This window comes from Prenolepis imparis, unplaced genomic scaffold (assembly GCF_030444845.1).
Source record: "Prenolepis imparis isolate NDT839.2.m4 unplaced genomic scaffold, iyPreImpa1.0 SCAF_15, whole genome shotgun sequence".
Lineage (NCBI taxonomy): Eukaryota > Metazoa > Arthropoda > Insecta > Hymenoptera > Formicidae > Prenolepis > Prenolepis imparis.
The window spans coordinates 3,734,499-3,755,730 of record NW_028141173.1 but is presented as its reverse complement, the minus strand read 5'-3'; the positions used below and the strand labels follow the sequence as shown (position 1 = coordinate 3,755,730).

At 30.3% G+C, this 21,232-nt stretch overlaps 1 protein-coding gene and 1 non-coding gene across 3 annotated transcripts in view; one reads left to right on the top strand and one right to left on the bottom strand.

Annotated features, from left to right (window-relative positions):
• LOC145945938 (calcium uptake protein 3, mitochondrial) overlaps positions 1-21,232 on the top strand; it is a 30,898-nt gene that overhangs the window by 7,710 nt on the left and 1,956 nt on the right. The window contains exons 2-7 of one of the 2 annotated variants that reach the window (XM_083055239.1): positions 15,076-15,217; positions 15,676-15,786; positions 18,000-18,047; positions 18,676-18,758; positions 19,854-19,916; positions 20,494-20,592. In XM_083055239.1, the coding sequence (XP_082911365.1) occupies positions 15,076-15,217; positions 15,676-15,786; positions 18,000-18,047; positions 18,676-18,758; positions 19,854-19,916; positions 20,494-20,592 (546 nt within the window). The remainder of the gene's footprint in view (positions 1-15,075; positions 15,218-15,675; positions 15,787-17,999; positions 18,048-18,675; positions 18,759-19,853; positions 19,917-20,493; positions 20,593-21,232) is intronic. The other variant, XM_083055240.1, reaches the window with a different exon arrangement.
• Positions 7,111-7,183, bottom strand: Trnar-ccu (transfer RNA arginine (anticodon CCU)). The gene has a single exon. It is a non-coding gene; the product is annotated as a tRNA-Arg (tRNA).

The window sequence follows — 21,232 nt, the reverse complement described above, 5'->3', positions numbered from 1 at the left end:
GTGGAGAGTTTTCGTAACATCATCCAGAAAGAACTAGATTACATTTATGAGATAAATTAAATTTTTACAGAGATGTGAAAATCACTGAATTAAATCTAATTCCTATGATTCATTTTTTTATTTTTTAGAATTCAAATTTAATTCAGAATTACACCGTGACTTTATATTTAGAAAAATATATAGTATATATTGAATGTAGATTATTTATATTCTTTTGATTTAATCAACGCTCACTCTCACTTCGTTAATTCTGTTTCCTGATATGATTGTCCGCAATTTTTAAATGGAAAATAATTTTTTGCACTTTTACAAGTCCACCCGTTGTAGACAGCTCGGCTGAAACATTTTGCTATCATCCTCGAGCGTGCACAATGCGATACTAAATGATAATCTGGCGATAAGGTATGGGATAAGAACGCCGCCACGATGACACATGAATGTGGTCTGATTAGCATGATAGTATCAGTAGCGTAGGTAGACGTCGACGTAGACGTGAATGGACTTTATATGTTTGATCGTTTTTCACATTCATAATCAATTCGCACACATCGCGTGTCAAGCTACCTGCAGCAGCACGTTAATCAAAAACATTTCCAATTGAGACGTGTTCAGATGTGTCTGTGAAAAATACATTTAGCTTATCTGCAGAAATAGTGCATTTTTTTCAAAGAAATGTTTGGCAAATTATAATTTAAAAAATATGCAACTTCTATAGTTGTATAAAAATTGATAATTCTTTCTTCTATAATGTTTTGATAAAATCATGCTCATATTAATTTTATTCTTTGCATTATGTAAAATTTCAGACTATTAATAAATTGTATTTTATATATTCTATTATATTTCGCGATTTAATTATTTTTATGAAACGTTTTCCACATTTTTATCAAGACAATAATAGATTTTTGAATTAAAACTAACTGCACTATAATTGCATTTAAATTTATCCTATAATAATAATAATAGCGTTGACCGAATTTTTAGATGCCTGTCATTACGAACATATAAAAATATTTTTTGTTTGAGACAGCATAGAAAATCGCGAATTCTTTGAGATTGTGAATTGATCGTGATACATTTACCCACTTTTTCAATATAACTTCTGGATATCTTTCAAAGTACTTGACATAAAATTATTTGAAATTAGAAATAATTTTACAAATTTTAGTACGTCTTCAATACACAATTCTATTATTTTATTTTAAATATATACCATATTCTTAGACATGTGATTTCGCGCGATAATAGACTTAAAATTTTATAAAATTTCTTAAAAGATACTGATGCTCAGTATGAAAATTTAGTAAATGAAAGAATTTACAAAAAAATTAAATAAAGAATAATTATTTTATTTCTAGATTTCCTGAATTTCTAAATTTTTAAGAGAACCGTTCACGCCTATTAAGCTGGCCCCACCACCAACGCCAAATAAAGTCGCACCTATCGATTAAATTAGTGCTAATTATGTGCTAATTTGTTGCCGTAGTCCGGATTTTGTCGCTCAAACCGTTTAGCAGGAATTAACGTTTAAAGTGACATTAAGCTAGCCCCCCCCATAATGAAAAAAAATATATAGAATGCTCCGCGCCGTGTCGTCAAGTAAAAGTAACTCTAAAAATGTGTTGATCTTTTGTTTTTGGTATCAAAATAATCTACAGACAGTGTACTAACCAAATAAATGCAAAACTGAATTTGTTGCTCGATTTAAACTGATTAGAAACGAGACTTTGTCGCCGCGGAACATATATGTCGCGCGGAAAAATATCATAAAATTGATTAAAAAATTAGTTGCTCGGCTGTTTTTGGTATTAAAATGATCTACGAACAATATGCTAACTAAATAAATGTAAGACTGAATTTGTTGCTCGATTTAAACTAACAAAACACGACACTTTTTCGCCGCGGAACATATACGTCGCGTGAACTTATATCATAAAAATGATAAAAAAATTAGTTGCTCGGCTGTGTTTGGTATTAAAATAATCTACAAACAGTATGCTAACTAAATAAATGCAAAACTGAATACCAAACACAGCCGAGCAACTAATTTTTTTATCATTTTTATGATATAAGTTCGCGCGATGTATATGTTCCGCGGCGAAAAAGTGTCGTGTTTTGTTAGTTTAAATCGAGCAACAAATTCAGTCTTACATTTATTTAGTTAGCATATTGTTCGTAGATCATTTTAATACCAAAAACAGCCGAGCAACTAATTTTTTAATCAATTTTATGATATTTTTCCGCGCGACATATATGTTCCGCGGCGACAAAGTCTCGTTTCTAATCAGTTTAAATCGAGCAACAAATTCAATTTCTTATTTATTTAGTTAATATATTGTCTGTAGATTATATTTATACCTAAAATTGCCGAGCAACAAATTATTTTATCATTTTAATGGTATAAATTCGCGCGACTCATATGTTCCGCGGCGACAGTCTCGTTTTTAATTAGTTTAAATCGAGCAACAAATTCAATTTCTTATTTATTTAGTTAGTACATTGTTTGTAGATCATTTTAATACAAAAAACAGCCGAGCAACTAATTTTTTTATCAATTTTATGATATTTTTCCGCGCGACATATATGTTCCGCGGCGACGAAGTCTTTAATTAAATAGTTTAAATCGAGCAACAAATTCAGTTTTGCATTTATTTGGTTAGTACACTGTCTGTAGATTATTTTGATACCAAAAACAAAAGATCAACACATTTTTAGAGTTACTTTTACTTGACGACACAGCGCGGAGCATTCTATATATTTTTTTTCATTATGGGGGGGGCTAGCTTAATGTCACTTTAAACGTTAATTCCTGCTAAACGGTTTGAGCGACAAAATCCGGACTACGGCAACAAATTAGCACATAATTAGCACTAAATTAATTGATAGGTGCGATTTTTTTTTCACTATGGGAGGGGGCTAGCTTAATGTCAAGCCAGCCCCCCCACTTTGAACATTAATTCCTGCTAAACGGTTTGAGCGACAAAATCCGGACTACGGCAACAAATTAGCACATAATTAGCACTAAATTAATCGATAGGTGCGACTTTATTTGGCGTTGGTGGTGGGGCCAGCTTAATAGGGGTAGAACGTTCCTTCTTTTTATAATTTTACACTCGATATTCATCTGATAAACATACACTTTTTCTATTAGAATTTCCCTGAAAATCATAGTAATCGTGGGACATTATGGTATGGAAAGAATTTTATGAGAATTTCTCTGATTAATATTTATCACAATAAAAATAATATTACAATAAAATATAAAACATGTTTGATTAATTTTACTAAACTGTAGTAAAATTAATCACACATTTTATATTTTATTGTAATAGATATTTTTATTGTGATAAATATTAATCAGAGAAATTCTCATAAAATAAATTCCATGCTATATTGTCCCACGATTACCATGATTTTTAGGATAAATTCTAAGAGAAAATTCTCTTTGTGTACAAAAACGAAATATGCTATTGTCTTCTCACGTGGCAGACTATTTCCTTGCGATATAATCGATACCTACCGCATCGGTGACGAATGTATGTAGTACACCTTCCTCGTCGTCGAAGGAAGGCACATCGAATCACACGCTACAACGTGACCCACGTCGGCCATCATCACGGCGATGAGTTAATGCTAATGAACGTGCACGGTGATTCGTCTAAATTAATTAACGCTTCCTAAACCACCATGAAATTAGCGTTAGCGCGTGGGATGTGGCGCGTTAGGTACCCATTATTTGGCTAATGGACCGATAGCGATGTGGGCGATGTTCCACCGAGTGTTGTGGGTATCCCATATGCTCACGCACACATCACACCGTAAGTGGATGCGTGCAAAAGGTGGAGCCGGTGCACATCGCGTGTTACCGTGCTATGCATCAACGACGAACAATGCCGGTGTAATTGAATATTTTAAGGGGATTATGATTTAAGAAGCGCCGCCGGCCACGAGGAGAGAGATCTCGTTCTTCTCCCGTTTATTCCCTTCCTATTATTTTCGGTTTACATGTATGTACGATGGTCGTCTAAGTGCGTAGTGTAGCAAGCAATAAATAATGATTTGGAGATCGCCAACAGATCTCGTTTTGGGACTACGTACTATAATCTACAATGAAAAGGGTCGATTAAGATAATCATAGATTCTGTAAATTTCGCTGTCAATATTTGTGTTATGCAAATCTCATATCAACATATCGTTTATCATATAATGAATATTTCCTACTATTATAATTTGATAAGATGCAGATAAAATTTAAAAGATTTATATGAATTTTTTTCAATATTTGCAACGTATTCTCTATAGTTTATTAAACATAGATTAAAAATTAAAATTTTACACTTTTTAGTATTAATGATTATTATGAATTCTTTCAATTATGTTTTATATGCAAAATCAATTATACGCTGTTTTTCTATCTCTACTATTGTTTAATGATAATCTGTATTAAAAGACAAAAGAGACAAACAATAAGATCGGGAAGATAGGAAACAATAAGATGGGAAGAAAATAAATTATTCAACCTTATTCATATTTCGTAAGAGAACCTAATAATTTGTTCACTGTCAATCATTTTGAGCATGGGCGGTTAAGACAAGACTGGTTCAAAGGTTGAAAAGGACGTGGGCGAAACACACGGCCACGAGAAAAATGCCGAATCGGTTAATCACAGAGCGCCGCGTGATAATTTCAGGGTAGTTTGCACGTAACACGCAACCTGGCAACGCTCCCGGATGATGGCAAGATTTTTCTACACTCGATACGAGATAATACTTCCCTATATTTTTAAAATTTTTAAACTTTACAATTCTTCCTCTCAATCGAAGGATATTAAAAAGATCAAATAATTATTTACATTATAAAAGATTTAATTATCAACGATTGGAATAAATTGCTATTTTTATTTTCTTAGTTTATTACTTATATTCGTATTTATATTTATTTTTAGAGAGCAGCCTTAAGTTAAGATTTTACAAATAAAATTTTTGCAGTAGTGCAAAATTTCTTTATTTTAATTTTAAATAAAAAAACTTTTAATTTTAGTTTCAATATTATTATTATGAGATATATTTAATTAAAATTTAAGAAATAGTGAATGTGTGTGATCTATATTAAGATTAATATTTCATCAAGAATTTTTTTTTGTCTGCAGATTTAAATAGAATATCATTCCATAAGATTTTATATGTTAATTGTGAATTATTCTGATAATATCGAATACGATCGTTTTACATATTAATGCTTTCGTCAACGTAAAAGGACAGACGGATCTTGCCGAATTACCGGAGAAAATGTCCCTCTCCCTAGGACGAGAGAAACAGGTTTATTTCTCCTAAGAAATCGATGGTGTGTCCGATCCGCTTCGCACAACCAGACTTGTAGTACATAGCCTGTACGCAGATACAGATCTGACTGCATCGAATGCACACACTAGTGCATCAGTATGCAACGCATAATCCAGCATCCCCCAACGTCTCCTCCCCTATAACGAGATCTCCTCTCTCGATCACAAATCACATGACCCACCTTCTTCTTCTGTGGTATATCGCGCGAACCCGGCAATCGTTATCGCGTTATTCGCACGAGATTCGAGACCACGTCGTTTATTTTCTCGGCGTGCCTCCGCATCGGATCGGAGATTCGACACGCGGCTCTCTCGTACAGATGAGAGAAAGAGAAAGAGAAAGAAAAAGACGAGCGAGTAGCGCCTTAACATGATTCCGGAAATAGAGAAATCGATCGCGATAAACGCGCGTCAGAGATAAACGAGAGACAAATAATTCCCTCGTATCATCCGGTGCCAAAATGCAACAAAACTAGGACGTGTTCGCGCGATTTGCATAGCGATAATATAGGCGATAATTTATACGAAGGAAAAACAAGAATGAAGAAAATGGAAAGATAATTCTATATATTCATTATCCTTGAATAATGTAATACATGGAATTTAAAGGATTAAAATATGTATAAATTTCCCTTATAAAATGACATTAGAGAAACAATTCTAGTTTATAAAATTGAAAATAAATAGTATTATTATATACGAAATTTTATATATTTATATAATTATATTCTAGAAAATACAAGGATAAATTAAAATTTTAAAATATGAAACATTTTTTTTAATTTAAGGATATTTGTTAAATTTTTTTAATATATAAATTATCTTCCGTAAACTAAACTAGAGATATATTTCTTGTATAACGTTTTTTTTTTATTGTATTTAAACAAAAAAGAAAAAATATCAGAGAGTTAAACACGACACTTCTAATCTGTGACGTATATTGAGGAAAGGAAATTCCTGCCGATCACATCGAATATCCAATAAAATAGACCATTACACGTCTCTTCGGACATTGAGATCTCCTCAGGACCGATAATATAACTACTACCCTCTTCTATGAATTGGAAGGATCGATTTTATCGCAAGGCCGAAAGTCAAGTCCACGAACAACTCTTCAAAATATTTTCTTAGCCCGATTAACCCGAGCAGGATGTTCGCATTAGAATCATTCGGACCACCCAGCCTACGTTTATGCGGCTATTAATTTAATTTATTTGAATATTTCGAGCAGAAGCAATAAACTGCAATCTCATGTCTATCATTAGATGGACTTTCTCTTCCTCAAATTCTTGCGACAGATACACGAAAGATATGCATGAAATTGATTCACGTCCATCAAAAAATTGACCAGCGTTTTATCAGATTTTGATTAACACTAAAATACATTAATTTTTTTCAATCTTTAGAATAATTTTATTGTTAGTTAGCTTTTTTGAGAGATGTTTTGTGATAATTGTGTATATTTTTATACGAAAATGATGGCAAATAATGATGCAACCTATTACATCAAATCGGTATTAAGAAAATTTTATTAATTACATATATAAACACATATATTTCTTCGTTATTTTTTATAAATATAGTTTGTAACATTATATATGTTATTTGTTCTTGTGAAAAATAAATTTATTTAAATGTTATTTTGCTACAGTTACACTGGTTACACATGATATTTTTATAGATAAAATAACGAGAGACATATATATCAATGTTACTGATGGAATATTTATGGTTTAAAGATGGTTAGACATAAAAAAATATACTTTATTTACCCCTGGTGGGACTCGAACCCACAATCCCCGGTTTAGGAGACCGATGCCTTATCCATTAGGCCACAGGGGCGCTTATATTCAACAACCCATAGCATGTGATTCACAATGATGATATTTATTTAATATCAATTAAAGTTAGATTTCGTAGGATATTGACTGTGAAGTAAATGGGATATTATTCTCAGATTTCATACAGATATATTTGTGAAAAAAATACCAATTAAAATTCAAAGAATAGTATTATTTTAATTACTTTAATATTTTAATATTTTTAAAATATATAAAAAAATATTTAAAATATATAATCGAAGAATATAAAACTTTTTTTTACAAGAAAGCGAGATAGAGAGAGAGAGAGATACTTTTTAATATGATGCAAATGAGTCTAGATATGTTTCGCGATAATCTTGATTTTACGCATATGTAAATGTGCTCTCGCGGATACAAGGTATGAATGCACTTATGCACACTTGTACAAATTTTATGCATGACCGCCGATTTACTAGCCGGATTATCGTTTATGTCCGAACATTTCAAGCAGCTCGTTATTTAAATTGGGCTTTACGAATTTGTATTATAGCCTCAGATTACAAGTTGATAATGGTGTTGTATGGCAAGTGTAAGGAAGTGTGAAGTAGTTTATTACAGAAATAACTAACATAAGATATTGGATCAAGTACTTATCGTTGCGTAAACGATATAAATCTATCTGTGTTCTGTATGATTTTATATATAACTTGTATTCATAAAAATTTTTAATTAATAATTTATGGAGATTATTTATAAAAATAATTTTTTTTAGACAAAAATAGCTACATTAGAATTTTTATTTTTACAATCATTAATCCTGATGTATAGAAAAGTAGTCAATATGTGAAGAAATAATTCATTATTTTTTTATCTAAATTATTTTCTTAAATAATTTTTTTTTATTGAAACCACCTTTTGTCAAACTGTGTTCATTGCTTAAATATTATCAATATTATTATTTCATATTCATGCTTGGATTTTATAACATATATGTTTAATTTATATAAGGTTTATTTTTTATGTCTAACCATCCTTAAACCATAAATGTTCCATCAGTAACATTGATATATGTTTTTCGTTATTTCAACTGTAAAAATATTATAAACGCAATAAATTTTTAATAAATTAATATAATATATGAACTAAATAAAAATACATTTAATCAAATCTTTTGATCAGAAATCTACAATAACTTCTCGATATTTCGATTGCCATTTCATATATAAATAAATTTTTTTATAGCTTCGATCACTTAGATCCTTCAATTATTTTAAATCTGGATGCTGCTGATATTGTAAAATAGCCTTACTTTATCTCGCGTATCGTCTGCCCATCATATAGAACTGAACGGAGAAAAAGCGTAGCGCTTCAAGGTCTACCGCATTTTCTCCTCTCGCACGTTGACGCCTCCGTTTAACACCCATCTACACAAAAATTGACAGCCGGCGCCTGTTCTCGCGCGAGTTCTCAACGGGCGATGCCTATCGCCGTTGCTATCGATTTAACTCGAGAAACGAGGCGAAACAACTTCGAAGAAATTATTTCTACGACGCGGCGCGTCGCGTGCTTCTTTATTGAAAACTTATAAGCAACGTCGAGGGTGGGAAAAGGAGAGAGTGCGAAAAGGAGAGAGATCCTCGAAGGGGAGAAGAAGGTTCGACGATTTTACGGGCCTTAGATGGAAGGGCCTTAATCATTATGGTAGTGCCCCGTTGATGATTGGCGGGAGGAGGCAACGAGCGAAGAAAAAAAAGGAAAAAAAAGGAAAAAAAAGAAGCGATCGCAAAAAGATCCAAGAGGACGAAAAGAACCTGATCTCTCGCACTTAGCATAATGTTCACCGCGCCTGTCATTACCCACGACACCGCTAACATGCCAACCTAACGCCCAGCGAGGTCCTGGACCGGGTAGAGACACGCGAAGACGTATCCCGACAGACGTTAGTTACCTTCGTATCGCGAGGCGAGGAGGCGAACGTAAGGAAGGACGTCACCTGTCCGGAATATTGATCGAGCGCGATTTAACTTAAATCAACGCGAAATTACCTTTTGCTCTTATATCGTTGCGTCTTATTTCCGCGCCAGAAGGACGAGCGTCATCGTCGGGGAAAAACACGCTGATGCATTTGCCAAGTATTCCTCTTGGACATCGATAATGGCCTCAAATGTATTGACGTTGCACCGATTAATCTGGCCGAGAGTTGTAATCTTCGTGAAACTAATTGTTTTAGGATATACAAGAACAACGAGAGAGAGAGAGAGAGAACGACGAGATTTAATGGGATATGTTGCAGAATATTTGCCATCATTTTATTTAATCTAGCGAGAAAGAATCTAATTGCGGAGATTGAATGACGTGAATATTAATAAATACTGCATTAAATAAATATTGATAAACACGTAAAATAAAAAATAAATACTTTGATAAAATCCGGTTTCAAGTATATAAATACATTCTACTGAGAAAAACTCAGAAAGGACAATTTTTTATATATTATAATTATAATTAACAAATAAAATTCTTTTAAATTTTAATATTCTTCCTCAAAGTGCAACAAACACATGATAGTTCTCTGTACTTTTAGCAACAAAATTTATTTTGTTATTCTGTCTAATATTAATTGGTAGGAGCGAGTAGGCGATGATAAATGATGTGTTTCTGGAATATTTTAACGAGGAGATTAAACCTAACGATGCTTGGTACCTCATAAATTGCTGGTCTCGCGTTTAGGTCTATAAAGGAGAGAAAGAATCGATTTATGGTCGTGAAAACACTCTCGCTGCGTAAACGACAGTTTCTGTTCGTCGTTGTTTCAAATAGATTCTGCGAGATTACGAAATAAAGGGTCGCGAAATTTTTCGGAGCATTTCTTAAAAATATTTCGCGACACGTGTCCAGGTACGAAAATGATGGTGGAGATCTTGAAAAAGATCAATATATTGCAATATTAATATACAATAGATAGTATAGACTATCTATCTTTAAAAAATAATATTACCTTTTATTCTAAATTGTTGTTTAAAAAAAATTTATTCAATCATTTGCATTATTAATTAATTCTACGTAAAATAATTCGTTGAGCGATTTTTAAGGCGACTCGTAAAATAGATTACTTCGGTGCAAGAGAAACATTATTATAAATGCAAATCATTATGCCTTTTTATCGCAATGATTTATTTATAGAACCAACCTCGTGAAAAGACACCTGATCCACGTGAATGAGTATCTGATTACAATGGCATTTATGGAAATGCTTCGAATGACAAACATAACTTACCGAGGATACGCGATTCTGAAGTAGCCGTGAGATATCTACAACTGCTTGTAGAAATCACTAGAAGAGAAAAAAATAAATAATAATTAAAATAATAAAAATAAATAATAAAATAATAAATAAAAATAAAATAAAATAATAAATAATAAAAATAATAATAGATTGTAAATTTGCGATAAACAAAAAATTAACATAACAATTAATCATTCTTTTTTCTGAATGCTCTTACGTTTAGCGTATTTTTGTTTTTTGTTATTAAAAATCCGTGTTAATTCCACTCACTTCCTGCTTGTTAAAATATCAAAAATCTCAAATAGATATTAATATTGGAATTGGTAACGAATAATTATATGAAAATATGAAGGATGAGAATATAATGATCGTTTAAGTTTAAGAGATCATCTTATATATACGGAAGTTCGAGCTGCTAAACCGGTCAACAATGTGCCATTATTTGCAAATAAATAAAAGCCGCCTCTATATGCGCGAGATAGTCGGCTACCTCGCGAATGTAACGATAATTTAAGCCGTTGAGAGGCGAGGTAGCTCCTTCGATGGCTTCTTGGTGCACAACAGCAATGAATTCCCCGTGATGTAATGCTTCCTCCTGGGGTGGACGATTCAATTTGGCCGGACAAGATCGCAAATTCACGTCGTTAAGCGAACCTCGCGACAGCATATCGTTTGGCGCTTAACTACAACTTATGTGCGTTAATATGTATATATTATACGTACAATATGTGTGCTACATGTGCAGCTAAGTAAAGGCAAATTTATACGGTGCGCTTTCGATTATTACGGATGAACGATTTGAAATTTGCTATTAGAAGCAAGATCACTGATCAGTAATACTTTAATTTCTAGTCGTATATTCATTTTGCAGCTTCTTCCAATATATTACCTATTTAGATCGAATAGGAGTCTTTAAATAGGATAATTTATATATTTTAATTTATATTTATATTTTATCAGATTGCAGATATATTTTTATTTTATTTATATTTATTTGTATTCTTTATATTTTCATTAGATTATTTATATTTTATTAAATTACGCAAGACTTAATATGCCTATTTTTCTCTCGATAAAACTTATTTTCGTTTCGAACAATCCTTCGGGAAGATTCATCCCTACAGTACCCGAAACCGCGTAAATTTGGCTGACAATGAAACGAGCAAGACTCGCAGAAATAAAGGAATCCTGCCGACAAAGTGGGCGTGCAGGCGCCTATGAGGAGCCAACAAAAGGAAACGGAAATTCGAGAAGCTCCAACCGAGCAAACCCTTTCTTTTCGTTGTCCATCCTACTCTTAATCGTTTATTAAAATAAGAACGCGAATGGCACTTGTGGGAGAAGCTCATTTGTAATTTAATCTCTCTTTAAATTATAGACAGTGCGACACACCACCGCCCATCGGGACGGTACGACTCGAATTGCATTCGCAGTCGAAGCTTTGTGTTCGCCACTTCATGCAATTTTCGTGTACGTCTTTCAAGTCATATTTTATGGGACCATCTACGGAGTGTTTACGCGCTATCATTAGTTAATTTCCATTGATTTAAGTCCAAACGCCGTTCCTTTAATCTTAAACAGGATACGCAACTTGGAGAACATCTTTTTTTTTCCTTTATGATTATATTAAAACGTGCAGTTGATCAATAAAAGATTATCTTTCTATATGTGCATAAAAATGCAAAAGTTAATAAGCCTTAAAATAAAAAAAGAATTAAAAATGTAATATAATATTTTTTATTTATATCTATATAATATCTATATTACTTATAAGAATTATCTATAATATTTACAGTAAAAGATAATATTAACAATTTTTCCTAATTTTAGGGTCGAGTCATATACCTTACGGTATAATACATCTTTTTTTGATATTTTTCATTATCTTTCGGAATTCATGTTTTTCCATATTTTTAAACGCGCTCTTTCATTTTTTAATAAGTTTTAATTAATAGGCGCGACAATTAATTTTTCGAAATTTTAGGATCGCGATTTACATACCATTATGTTAGGTCATGACACATCTTTTTAAAATATTTTTTATTGTCGAACGGAGGACTATTTTATTCCTGTGTTTTCATATTTTTAAACGCGCTCTTGCATGTTTTAATAAGTTTTAATCAATAGGGGCGATAATTAATTTTATCAAAATTTTAGAGTCCGATTTAGATACCATAATGTTAGGTCATGACACGTCTTTTTAAAATATTTTTTATTATCGAAACGGAGGACTATTTTATTCATGTTTTTCCATATTTTTAAACGCGCTCTTGCAATTTTTAATAAGTTTTAATCAATAGGGGCGATAATTAATTTTATCAAAATTTTAGAGTCCGATTTAGATACCATAATGTTAGGTCATGACACGTCTTTTTAAAATATTTTTTATTGTCGAACGGAGGACTATTTTATTTCTGTTTTTCCATATTTTTAAACGCGCTCTTGCATTTTTTAATAAATTTTAATCAATAGGGACAATAATTAATTTTATCAAAATTTTAGAGTCGCGATTTACATATCATTATGTTAGGTCATGACACGTCTTTTTAAAATATTTTTTATTATCGAAACGGAGGACTATTTTATTCATGTTTTTCCATATTTTTAAACGCGCTCTTGCAATTTTTAATAAGTTTTAATCAATAGGGGCGATAATTAATTTTATCAAAATTTTAGAGTCGCGATTTAGATACCATAACGTTAGGTTATGACACGTCTTTTTTAAATATTTTTTATTATTGAACGGAGGGCTATTTTATTAATATTTTTTTATATATTTAAACACACTTTTTCATTTTTTAAAGAATTTATATCATTAGTTCCGATAGTTAATTTTTTCATAATTTTAGCGAGAATGAACAGTTATTGACAATTGTTGATATAAATTGATAAGACATGCTTTATATTATTTTTTTTTTAATTGCATTCTTTTTAATACAAGATAGAACAATTGCGCGTGCACATGTTTTGTTTCTTCATTTGTGCATAAAATTTGCTTTGAATAAAAAAGGGAAACGGAGATATGTGCGATTCTATACAATCGTTTCTTTATTTTATTTCTTCAATTTCGTATTTTCGAATGCGCCTTAAAATGTATCTGTCAGTAATTTGCAGTTAACTTGTTGTTATGAAATGACAGCATGCGCTGTTCCTCGGTAAAATTAAAAATGTGAATTAACATGATGTTACAGTGATCATCTCGCTTATACCTACTTGTCGGCCTTGTTGGCGAATTGTTCGAATTTTAATTTATGTTCCACTCCAGTATTGATATGCATCGACATGTCTTTTCTTATTCTCTCAAATAAATAATATGAAAAAATCAACTTTTTTATATAAATTCTTATTCTAAATATTGTATTTTGAAATTAATTTTTAGACTATAATTATGTGTTAAAATCAATTTTTGAAAAATTATAGTTAAATATTAAATATGCATTTGAGAGAAAAATATATTCAGTGTATAAAATATTATAAAATCCAATGCAATTTTAGCAGCATATAATTATCATTTATAAATAATAATTATTATTTATCACGAAAACATTTCACTAAACATCGAACCTTCGACCGGATATATGATTACAGCGATGTAAAATTGTTTAAAGTGATAAATTCGATAAATCGCGTTTAGAGTAAATTAAATAGAAAGCTTATGCTAAATATAACTGAATGAATTGCTATATGCAGATTTATATCGGCTTAACCGTTCTCGTAACGTGCTTTCGATAGAAAATGGTCCAGATAGAATCCGCATCGTATATATACTACTTGTCACTATCATTCGTAATTAGGTATAATCTCCTTAACATTGGAAATTATGACCATCGTGAATCTATAATCGTATTTTCAAATTGACAAGAGAGATGCAGGGATTCTCAAAGATAATACACATAATACTTAACTTTATACTTAAAACTTTTACTTAAAAAAGATATGACACTAAATTTATTAAGGAAATATGAAATAAATATTCAATATTTATCATTAAATATCTGATTATGTTTAAATTTTTGTAAATTTCTATGAAACAGTTTAAAAATCTTACACAAATACCATTTAATTAGGAAACATTATTTGATCATCACTGCTATAGTATATAACTGTGATCTTGGTCTGTTTGTCTAAATATAAAGAGAGATTATGGCGATATGATCGTATGAATTGCGAAAAATGTCAGCATGAATTTATGCGTTCGGATTTCTCATATTTAATATGTGCACCTTACATGCGATTGAGAGAGATTATTCGCTATCGCGTTCATTGAAACGCATTGATTAATAGTTTGAACATAAATCATCCACTCCTTTTTTATATATTATCGGAGAAATTAAGTAATAAAAATTATAATAAGAGCTGAAAATAAGTTCAGATTATATATGTGAAAGTAAACTGTGCAAATTACTTTTCATATTTTGAAAATTATTTAGGAACGCTAAAATTAATTTTGTCATTATTTCTTATAAGAAGGTTTATTATAAGAAGGTTTATTATAAGAAGGTTTTTTATAAGAAGAATGTAATGTAGAATATTTACCGAACATGGTAATTGAAAATTTTACTTCGCGAACATGTTTCAAATTTTTCTTATTTGTTTCTATTTGTACTTTGAGAATTAAAAAAGTATTGCAACGTTTATTATTACAGAGAGAAGATGACTTACATAAAGCGGTGAGATTGACAACAAGGGAGAGAAGATTCATAAAGTTCGCATCAGTGGCGTACGATGGTCAATTATACATGACTCCGCAAGACTTTCTTGACAGTATCATTGATGCCGAACCTCGACGTAAGATACATTAAATTTAAATACATGTTTTAATTTTTACAATTAGAATTCAAGTAAATTGAATAATAATGAATTAAAAAATAGAGTTTCATTATTTTAATCTTAATGATACAAAATGACAAAAATTATGAAAAAAAATAATAGTGTCGAAATAATTTGTATATATCATCTCTCACTATTTTAATATATTTTTCGGCCAAATACTTTTTTTTTTCAAAGAAAATTTTTAAATTTTGTATTTAAATTCTTGAGTCGCCATAGTTTATTTTACTTCACTCGAACTGTAAAACAAAGCTTTGATTATATGTTAGCGAATACTTACATCGCTTCTGAAAATTTGTATCACTTCTTTGATATATGTTCTCTGAAACAAACTCATATTAAAGTTGCACTGTTCAATCACTATGTTCAATAAATGTTTCTCGACGCAGCATAAGTGTCCCTAATGGTATTTTTAGCGAGGTTAAAGAGACGCGTGCTGACCGATCAAGAACTCGAAGTGATAAGAAATTCGACTTCCTCGCAACGCCATGGAAGCACGCACATGTTCCGAAATTTACGAGACAAAGGTAAATCAAATATATTACATATTATAAACGAAATGAGATGATTAGTAATATCGATATACCTATAAGAATGTATTTAGCGCATATAACAATAACAAATAATAATCATACACAAGAATGAAAATATTCAAAGCATCTGTATAATGTGCTATATTTTTAAAAATTTATTTGTGCTCAGAAAAATTCTAAATATTTATCAGATATTTAAATTTTCTTTTAAATCAAATTATACATATACATATATAAAATAACGAATAATAATCGTACATAGGAATGGAAGTATCCAAAGCATCTGTATTATAATTGTCATATTTTAAAAAATTTATTCGTCCCCAGAAAAATTCTAAATATTTATCAAATATTTGTTTTTAATTTAAAAATCGAGTTATAAAATATGTGGCCCCGTGACTCTGATTACGAGAGAATTCACGACCGTAAGATTCGATAAATTTGCAAGCTTTAGGTGCTACCATTCGCACCTGGGAGCTTTCTCCCAAAGTATGTGATTCGACGAGAAAAATGATTCGACGAGACGCGATAAGTATGGCTATCGATTGCGATCGACAGTTGCAACCTGTATTTATGGTAGAGCATACTTATGGTAAATTTTCGCCACCCACGCAACGTTTTGTCGTGGCGGATGCAGGGCAGTATCATTAGTTTAATGCGTTTCCGCGTACTTTTTATGCGCGTTTCTTGCACGTTTATCGCGCTAATGGAAATGCAAATAATCAGCAGACGGACCGATGTGAGGGCGACACAGCCAGTTTCACACTTCCCCTTAATAACGAGGTCTCTGCTTTTTTTCTCTCTTTCTTATTTTTTTTCTCTTCTTCTTTTTCGCATGCATGCAAGGAGAAATTTCATGAGCGCAGATAAACGAGTCCGTGAATCGTTTTTATTAAAGATGCTTGCGTACGTTCGCAGGGGACCCTTATAATTAAGGACAACTTAAGGAAATTGCAAGTTATCGAACTGTCGCATTGTATTAATTATATGTCGAAGTATTCATTTATATCGTTAATCATTTATCATAATTATTTCGGAATAGACATCGAGATATTGCGTGAATATCGTAAATCATAATTTTCTACATTTCGAGATTAATAACTCGAGCTCATAGAATTGTGTGAAATGTTAATTCTAGAGATACTAGAATTTGGTTGCCTAATTTTCTCATTAAATAATTTTACAAGTCTCTGTCTTCACAAGTATGATAAAGCAAGAAAAAATATATAATTATACAGAATATGTTTTAATAGTCGATAAACATATCGACGTTTCTGAAGTATTTTCTATTAGAAATAATTAACAAGAAAATTAAATTTATGCAATCTTGAAAAACTTAAACTAAATTCAAAAATTAAAAATTTATATATTCAGTATTATTCGATATAAAAAAAAATATATCAGATATAATACGAAAACAGATATTATTTTGACATATTTAAATAATTATATATATGTCATCTTGCTGTGCATCTTACTAATTCTACAAATATCTCGGAGGACAGAAATATTTATGGGACATAGCAGAAACGAAATAACAGATTTACATGCATAGAGCATCAGCAGTTTGTCGACCGCTGTTTTCTTAATTTTCTTTTGGCTGTTAAGTTTCTTCGCTTTCAGAACCGTCAAGAGATTTTACGAGGTGGCTATGATCTGTAAAGTAGCCCTTTTGTTATAATACATATGCGAGAGAGTTAAAACTGCGCCGCGAAGGAATATATTTAAAATCAGAATTTAAGGTGCGTCTCCATCGGATCTCGCTTTTGCCATTAAATTCTAAATTATTGATCCTTCTCGAGGGTGATGGTTTCTCAAAAATATCTGGAATTCTGTAAGGCGTGTCTAACATGTATTCGACACTAGATATCGTAAACGCGTTTAGTGCTACAGATTTGTTATAAATCGCGCTGTACTTAAATGCGGATTAGAAGGAAAATTAAGGAAGAGTTGGAAGAAATTAGGGAAGAATTTATACGAGACATAGAGACAGAAACGTGCAATATCATCTAAATTTATTTGTTACGGAAAAAAATATTTAATTGTCAAGCAGTAAAATTCAATATATTAATCTATCAACGTAGAAATTATGACAAATACATATAAAAAATATAAGATTATTTATTTAAAATAAAATAGTAAAATACAATTTTTTTTAAATTGATTAAATTACTTCGCAATTTTAAATCGCACGTTTCTACTTTCAGGAATTGTTTCTTACACGGAGTATTTGTTTCTTCTGTCTATCCTGACGAGTAAGTTTCTCGCCAACATAATTGTGAACATATTTATAAGACGATTTAATATAAAACGCTTAAATGAAACGCAATGATCGATCACGCTGTTTGCAAACAAATCACACATTATGGAAAAAAAATCGGACAATGAGACGTTTGTTTTGTTTAAGTGAAAATCATTATCCATTTATTCGGTAAGCTGTAATCCACAGAATCTTCAAATTATTTGACATCTTTGATACAATTTATTATACTTTTAATAGTACATATTAAATATATACATATATACATATTAAATATATACAATATGTGTATGCTTACGTAAATACGTTCCTTTATAAAACTTTTTAGAATTCATGCAAAGTATACGGGATGTCTTTTTCACGAAATCTTCAATTAATTTTAATTTTTTTAAAATTTGGGTGCATTATTGATATTCTATAAAACAATTATTCCAAAGATTCGTTAATAAAATAAATGCAGATTATCTTAAATATTTTGTATCGAAACTTGCACATAAACTTGCATTTGTTCGTTTATAGAAGAAAACAAGTAGTATTTTGTATATCACGCGCTAACAGAAATGCTTTATTAATATCGAGCATTTCAATATAAATTTACTACGATAATTGATCTCTCATTGTAGAGCCGAAAACTGGTTTCCAAATCGCCTTCAACATGTTCGACACCGATGGAAACGAAAGAGTCGACAAAACTGAGTTTCTCGTGGTAAGATAATCGCACCATATATGCATATTTTTAGTGATTGCTTTTATAGAAGCACTATTAGAGTTATTAGCTAAAATATATATTTATTATTTTTTTCTTTTAACAATACGAAAAAAGGCTCTGATATATAAATACAAAAATAGGCGCAGAAAGTAGACACAGCAGACTTATTTTAAAATCTTTCTTAATTAACTTGAACCTTCCTTTCTTTGGATTAATTTATTTTTCATCAAAATTTTTATTTTATTTCTTTCAGCTTTTAAAATTGTCAATATCCAATATTTCCGATATTTCGTCAATATCCTATTTTCACTTCTTAACGGTTGTAATTGATAGGAAACAAGTGCGATGAGAATTAAGACATGTGATTTTTTTTCAATTGATTTGCTCAAATGATCCAACGGCAGAACTAAAAGTTGATTAAGAACAACGTTTAATTGATTAAAGAAAAGATTTTAATAAGTTTGCCTACTTTTTGCGCTTGACTCTTAGCCAATTTTCTATCTGAATTTTTTTCTTATTTTACCTCGTAAAATAAAATTTGAAATTGCAGTTTGCACAATTTTTATGGTATATAGCTAAATGAAGACAAATTTCTTAGATTAAATAAAATTTTATATTTTCGATAAATTTATTTAATAATAACATTGCGCACACACATATTGTATTCTGGTAAATATTCTGAATGAATATTTTGTATGGAATATTTTATTTATTTGACATTCCATTCTCTTATTTATTTATATTCAAAATTTTATTTAATAATTTAAATCTCGGATAAACTTCTAAGTTTACAAGTTACTGCCATAATTATAAAACATTATTTGATGTATATCATATGTAAATACGCGATTGCAGCATATCCAAAATGCAAAGTTGCAATGTTAGAGGAGAAGATTTTTATCTTTAAATATTTAGAAATTTTCTTTCTCAAAAATACAAGACACGTAAATTTTCATCGAATGAAAACTTATTTCCAGTTTGTACTAACCAGAAGGAACACTTATGATCTACCAGCAAAGAAGAACTTCAACCACTAAGAAACTTTTTATATTTAAATCAGTTAACAGAAAATAGTTTTTATCATTCTCACAGATTCGTCGTTTACTCGGCGGCAGCATGAAGAAACGAAATCTTGACGAGCTGACGAAACGTGCAGTGAGTTTTAATCAATGTTCCTTCAATCAGGACGATGTCAAAAGTTAATTGATCGACCGATTATTAGAAAATCGATATAACGGAAATGCCATTAGAACTCTTTTAGTTATAAAATTGTCTAGTGATTATAACTTGCTATTCCATTTACTATCTGCGTTATTTATACCACGCAAAAATACTTTAAATATTAAAATAATATGTGCATTTTATGCAATTACATGCACAATACGAATATTGATTGACTTTTTCAGAATATCTTATATCGATTTTCAATACTTTGTATCGATTTAAAAATAATTCGTTTTTCAGCATTTATTAATAAAATTTTTGTGTGCGATCTATTATATTTCAGATGCATAAAAAATATCGTACTGTATAAGTAACTTTGTATTAAAGACGTATTATTCATTTTTAATTTTTATTATCATTTACTATTAATTACTTATAATTTATTATATTTGATAAATGTTTTTGGTATCATTTTGATTAATATTTTTATTATTTTTTTTTCTTATAATTTTATAATTAGTATTATTTCTTTAAAACTAATGCTTTCTTATTTATTTCGGATAATTAGTTACGTGCCATAATTGCTCCCAGCGAAGAGAATCAGTGCAAGGCAAAGCTTCGCGAAACTCGTCCGACTAAATCAAACGAAATTACCTCAAATTCTTATGTAAGTCAACAAACAAAGAGCTGTGAATCAATATTTATTATAAATTTAAAAAAAGAATGTATAATAATTAATATTTAATTTTGGTGCAATTTTTTATTTTTTTATTTTACATTTGTTTAAGATTTTTTAAACATTTTATATTTGTATCTTTTTCTTTAACAATTGCAATAATTGAAAGATTATATAATGTTTTATAAAAACAATTGAAATAAAAAGAAAGATGACATGTTTTACAATTACTAATGATAATATTGAACGCGAATTGCATTGTCACTGTTAATCTATTTAATAATTATTAAATAGACTAACAGTTATTGTTATAATATAATTACTCTAATATAGTATATAAACAGCATATTTCTAGGCATATATACAAATAATAACTCTCTGTGCATATTAAATAATCAAATGTTACCATCAATATAATCAAATGTCACCATTAATATAATCACCATCGATCTGTCTCAAATCTTGTCGGCGTTGATATTTGCATTGAATATGTTAATATGCAACTTACCAATCTATCCTAACATATTAATAATTGTTGCGCTAACACTATTTGCCACATATTTCAGATGCACTAACTCTGGATGCTGAATCATTGCTGTCTCGCATTTTGCCTTTGTATCCTATTATTTTG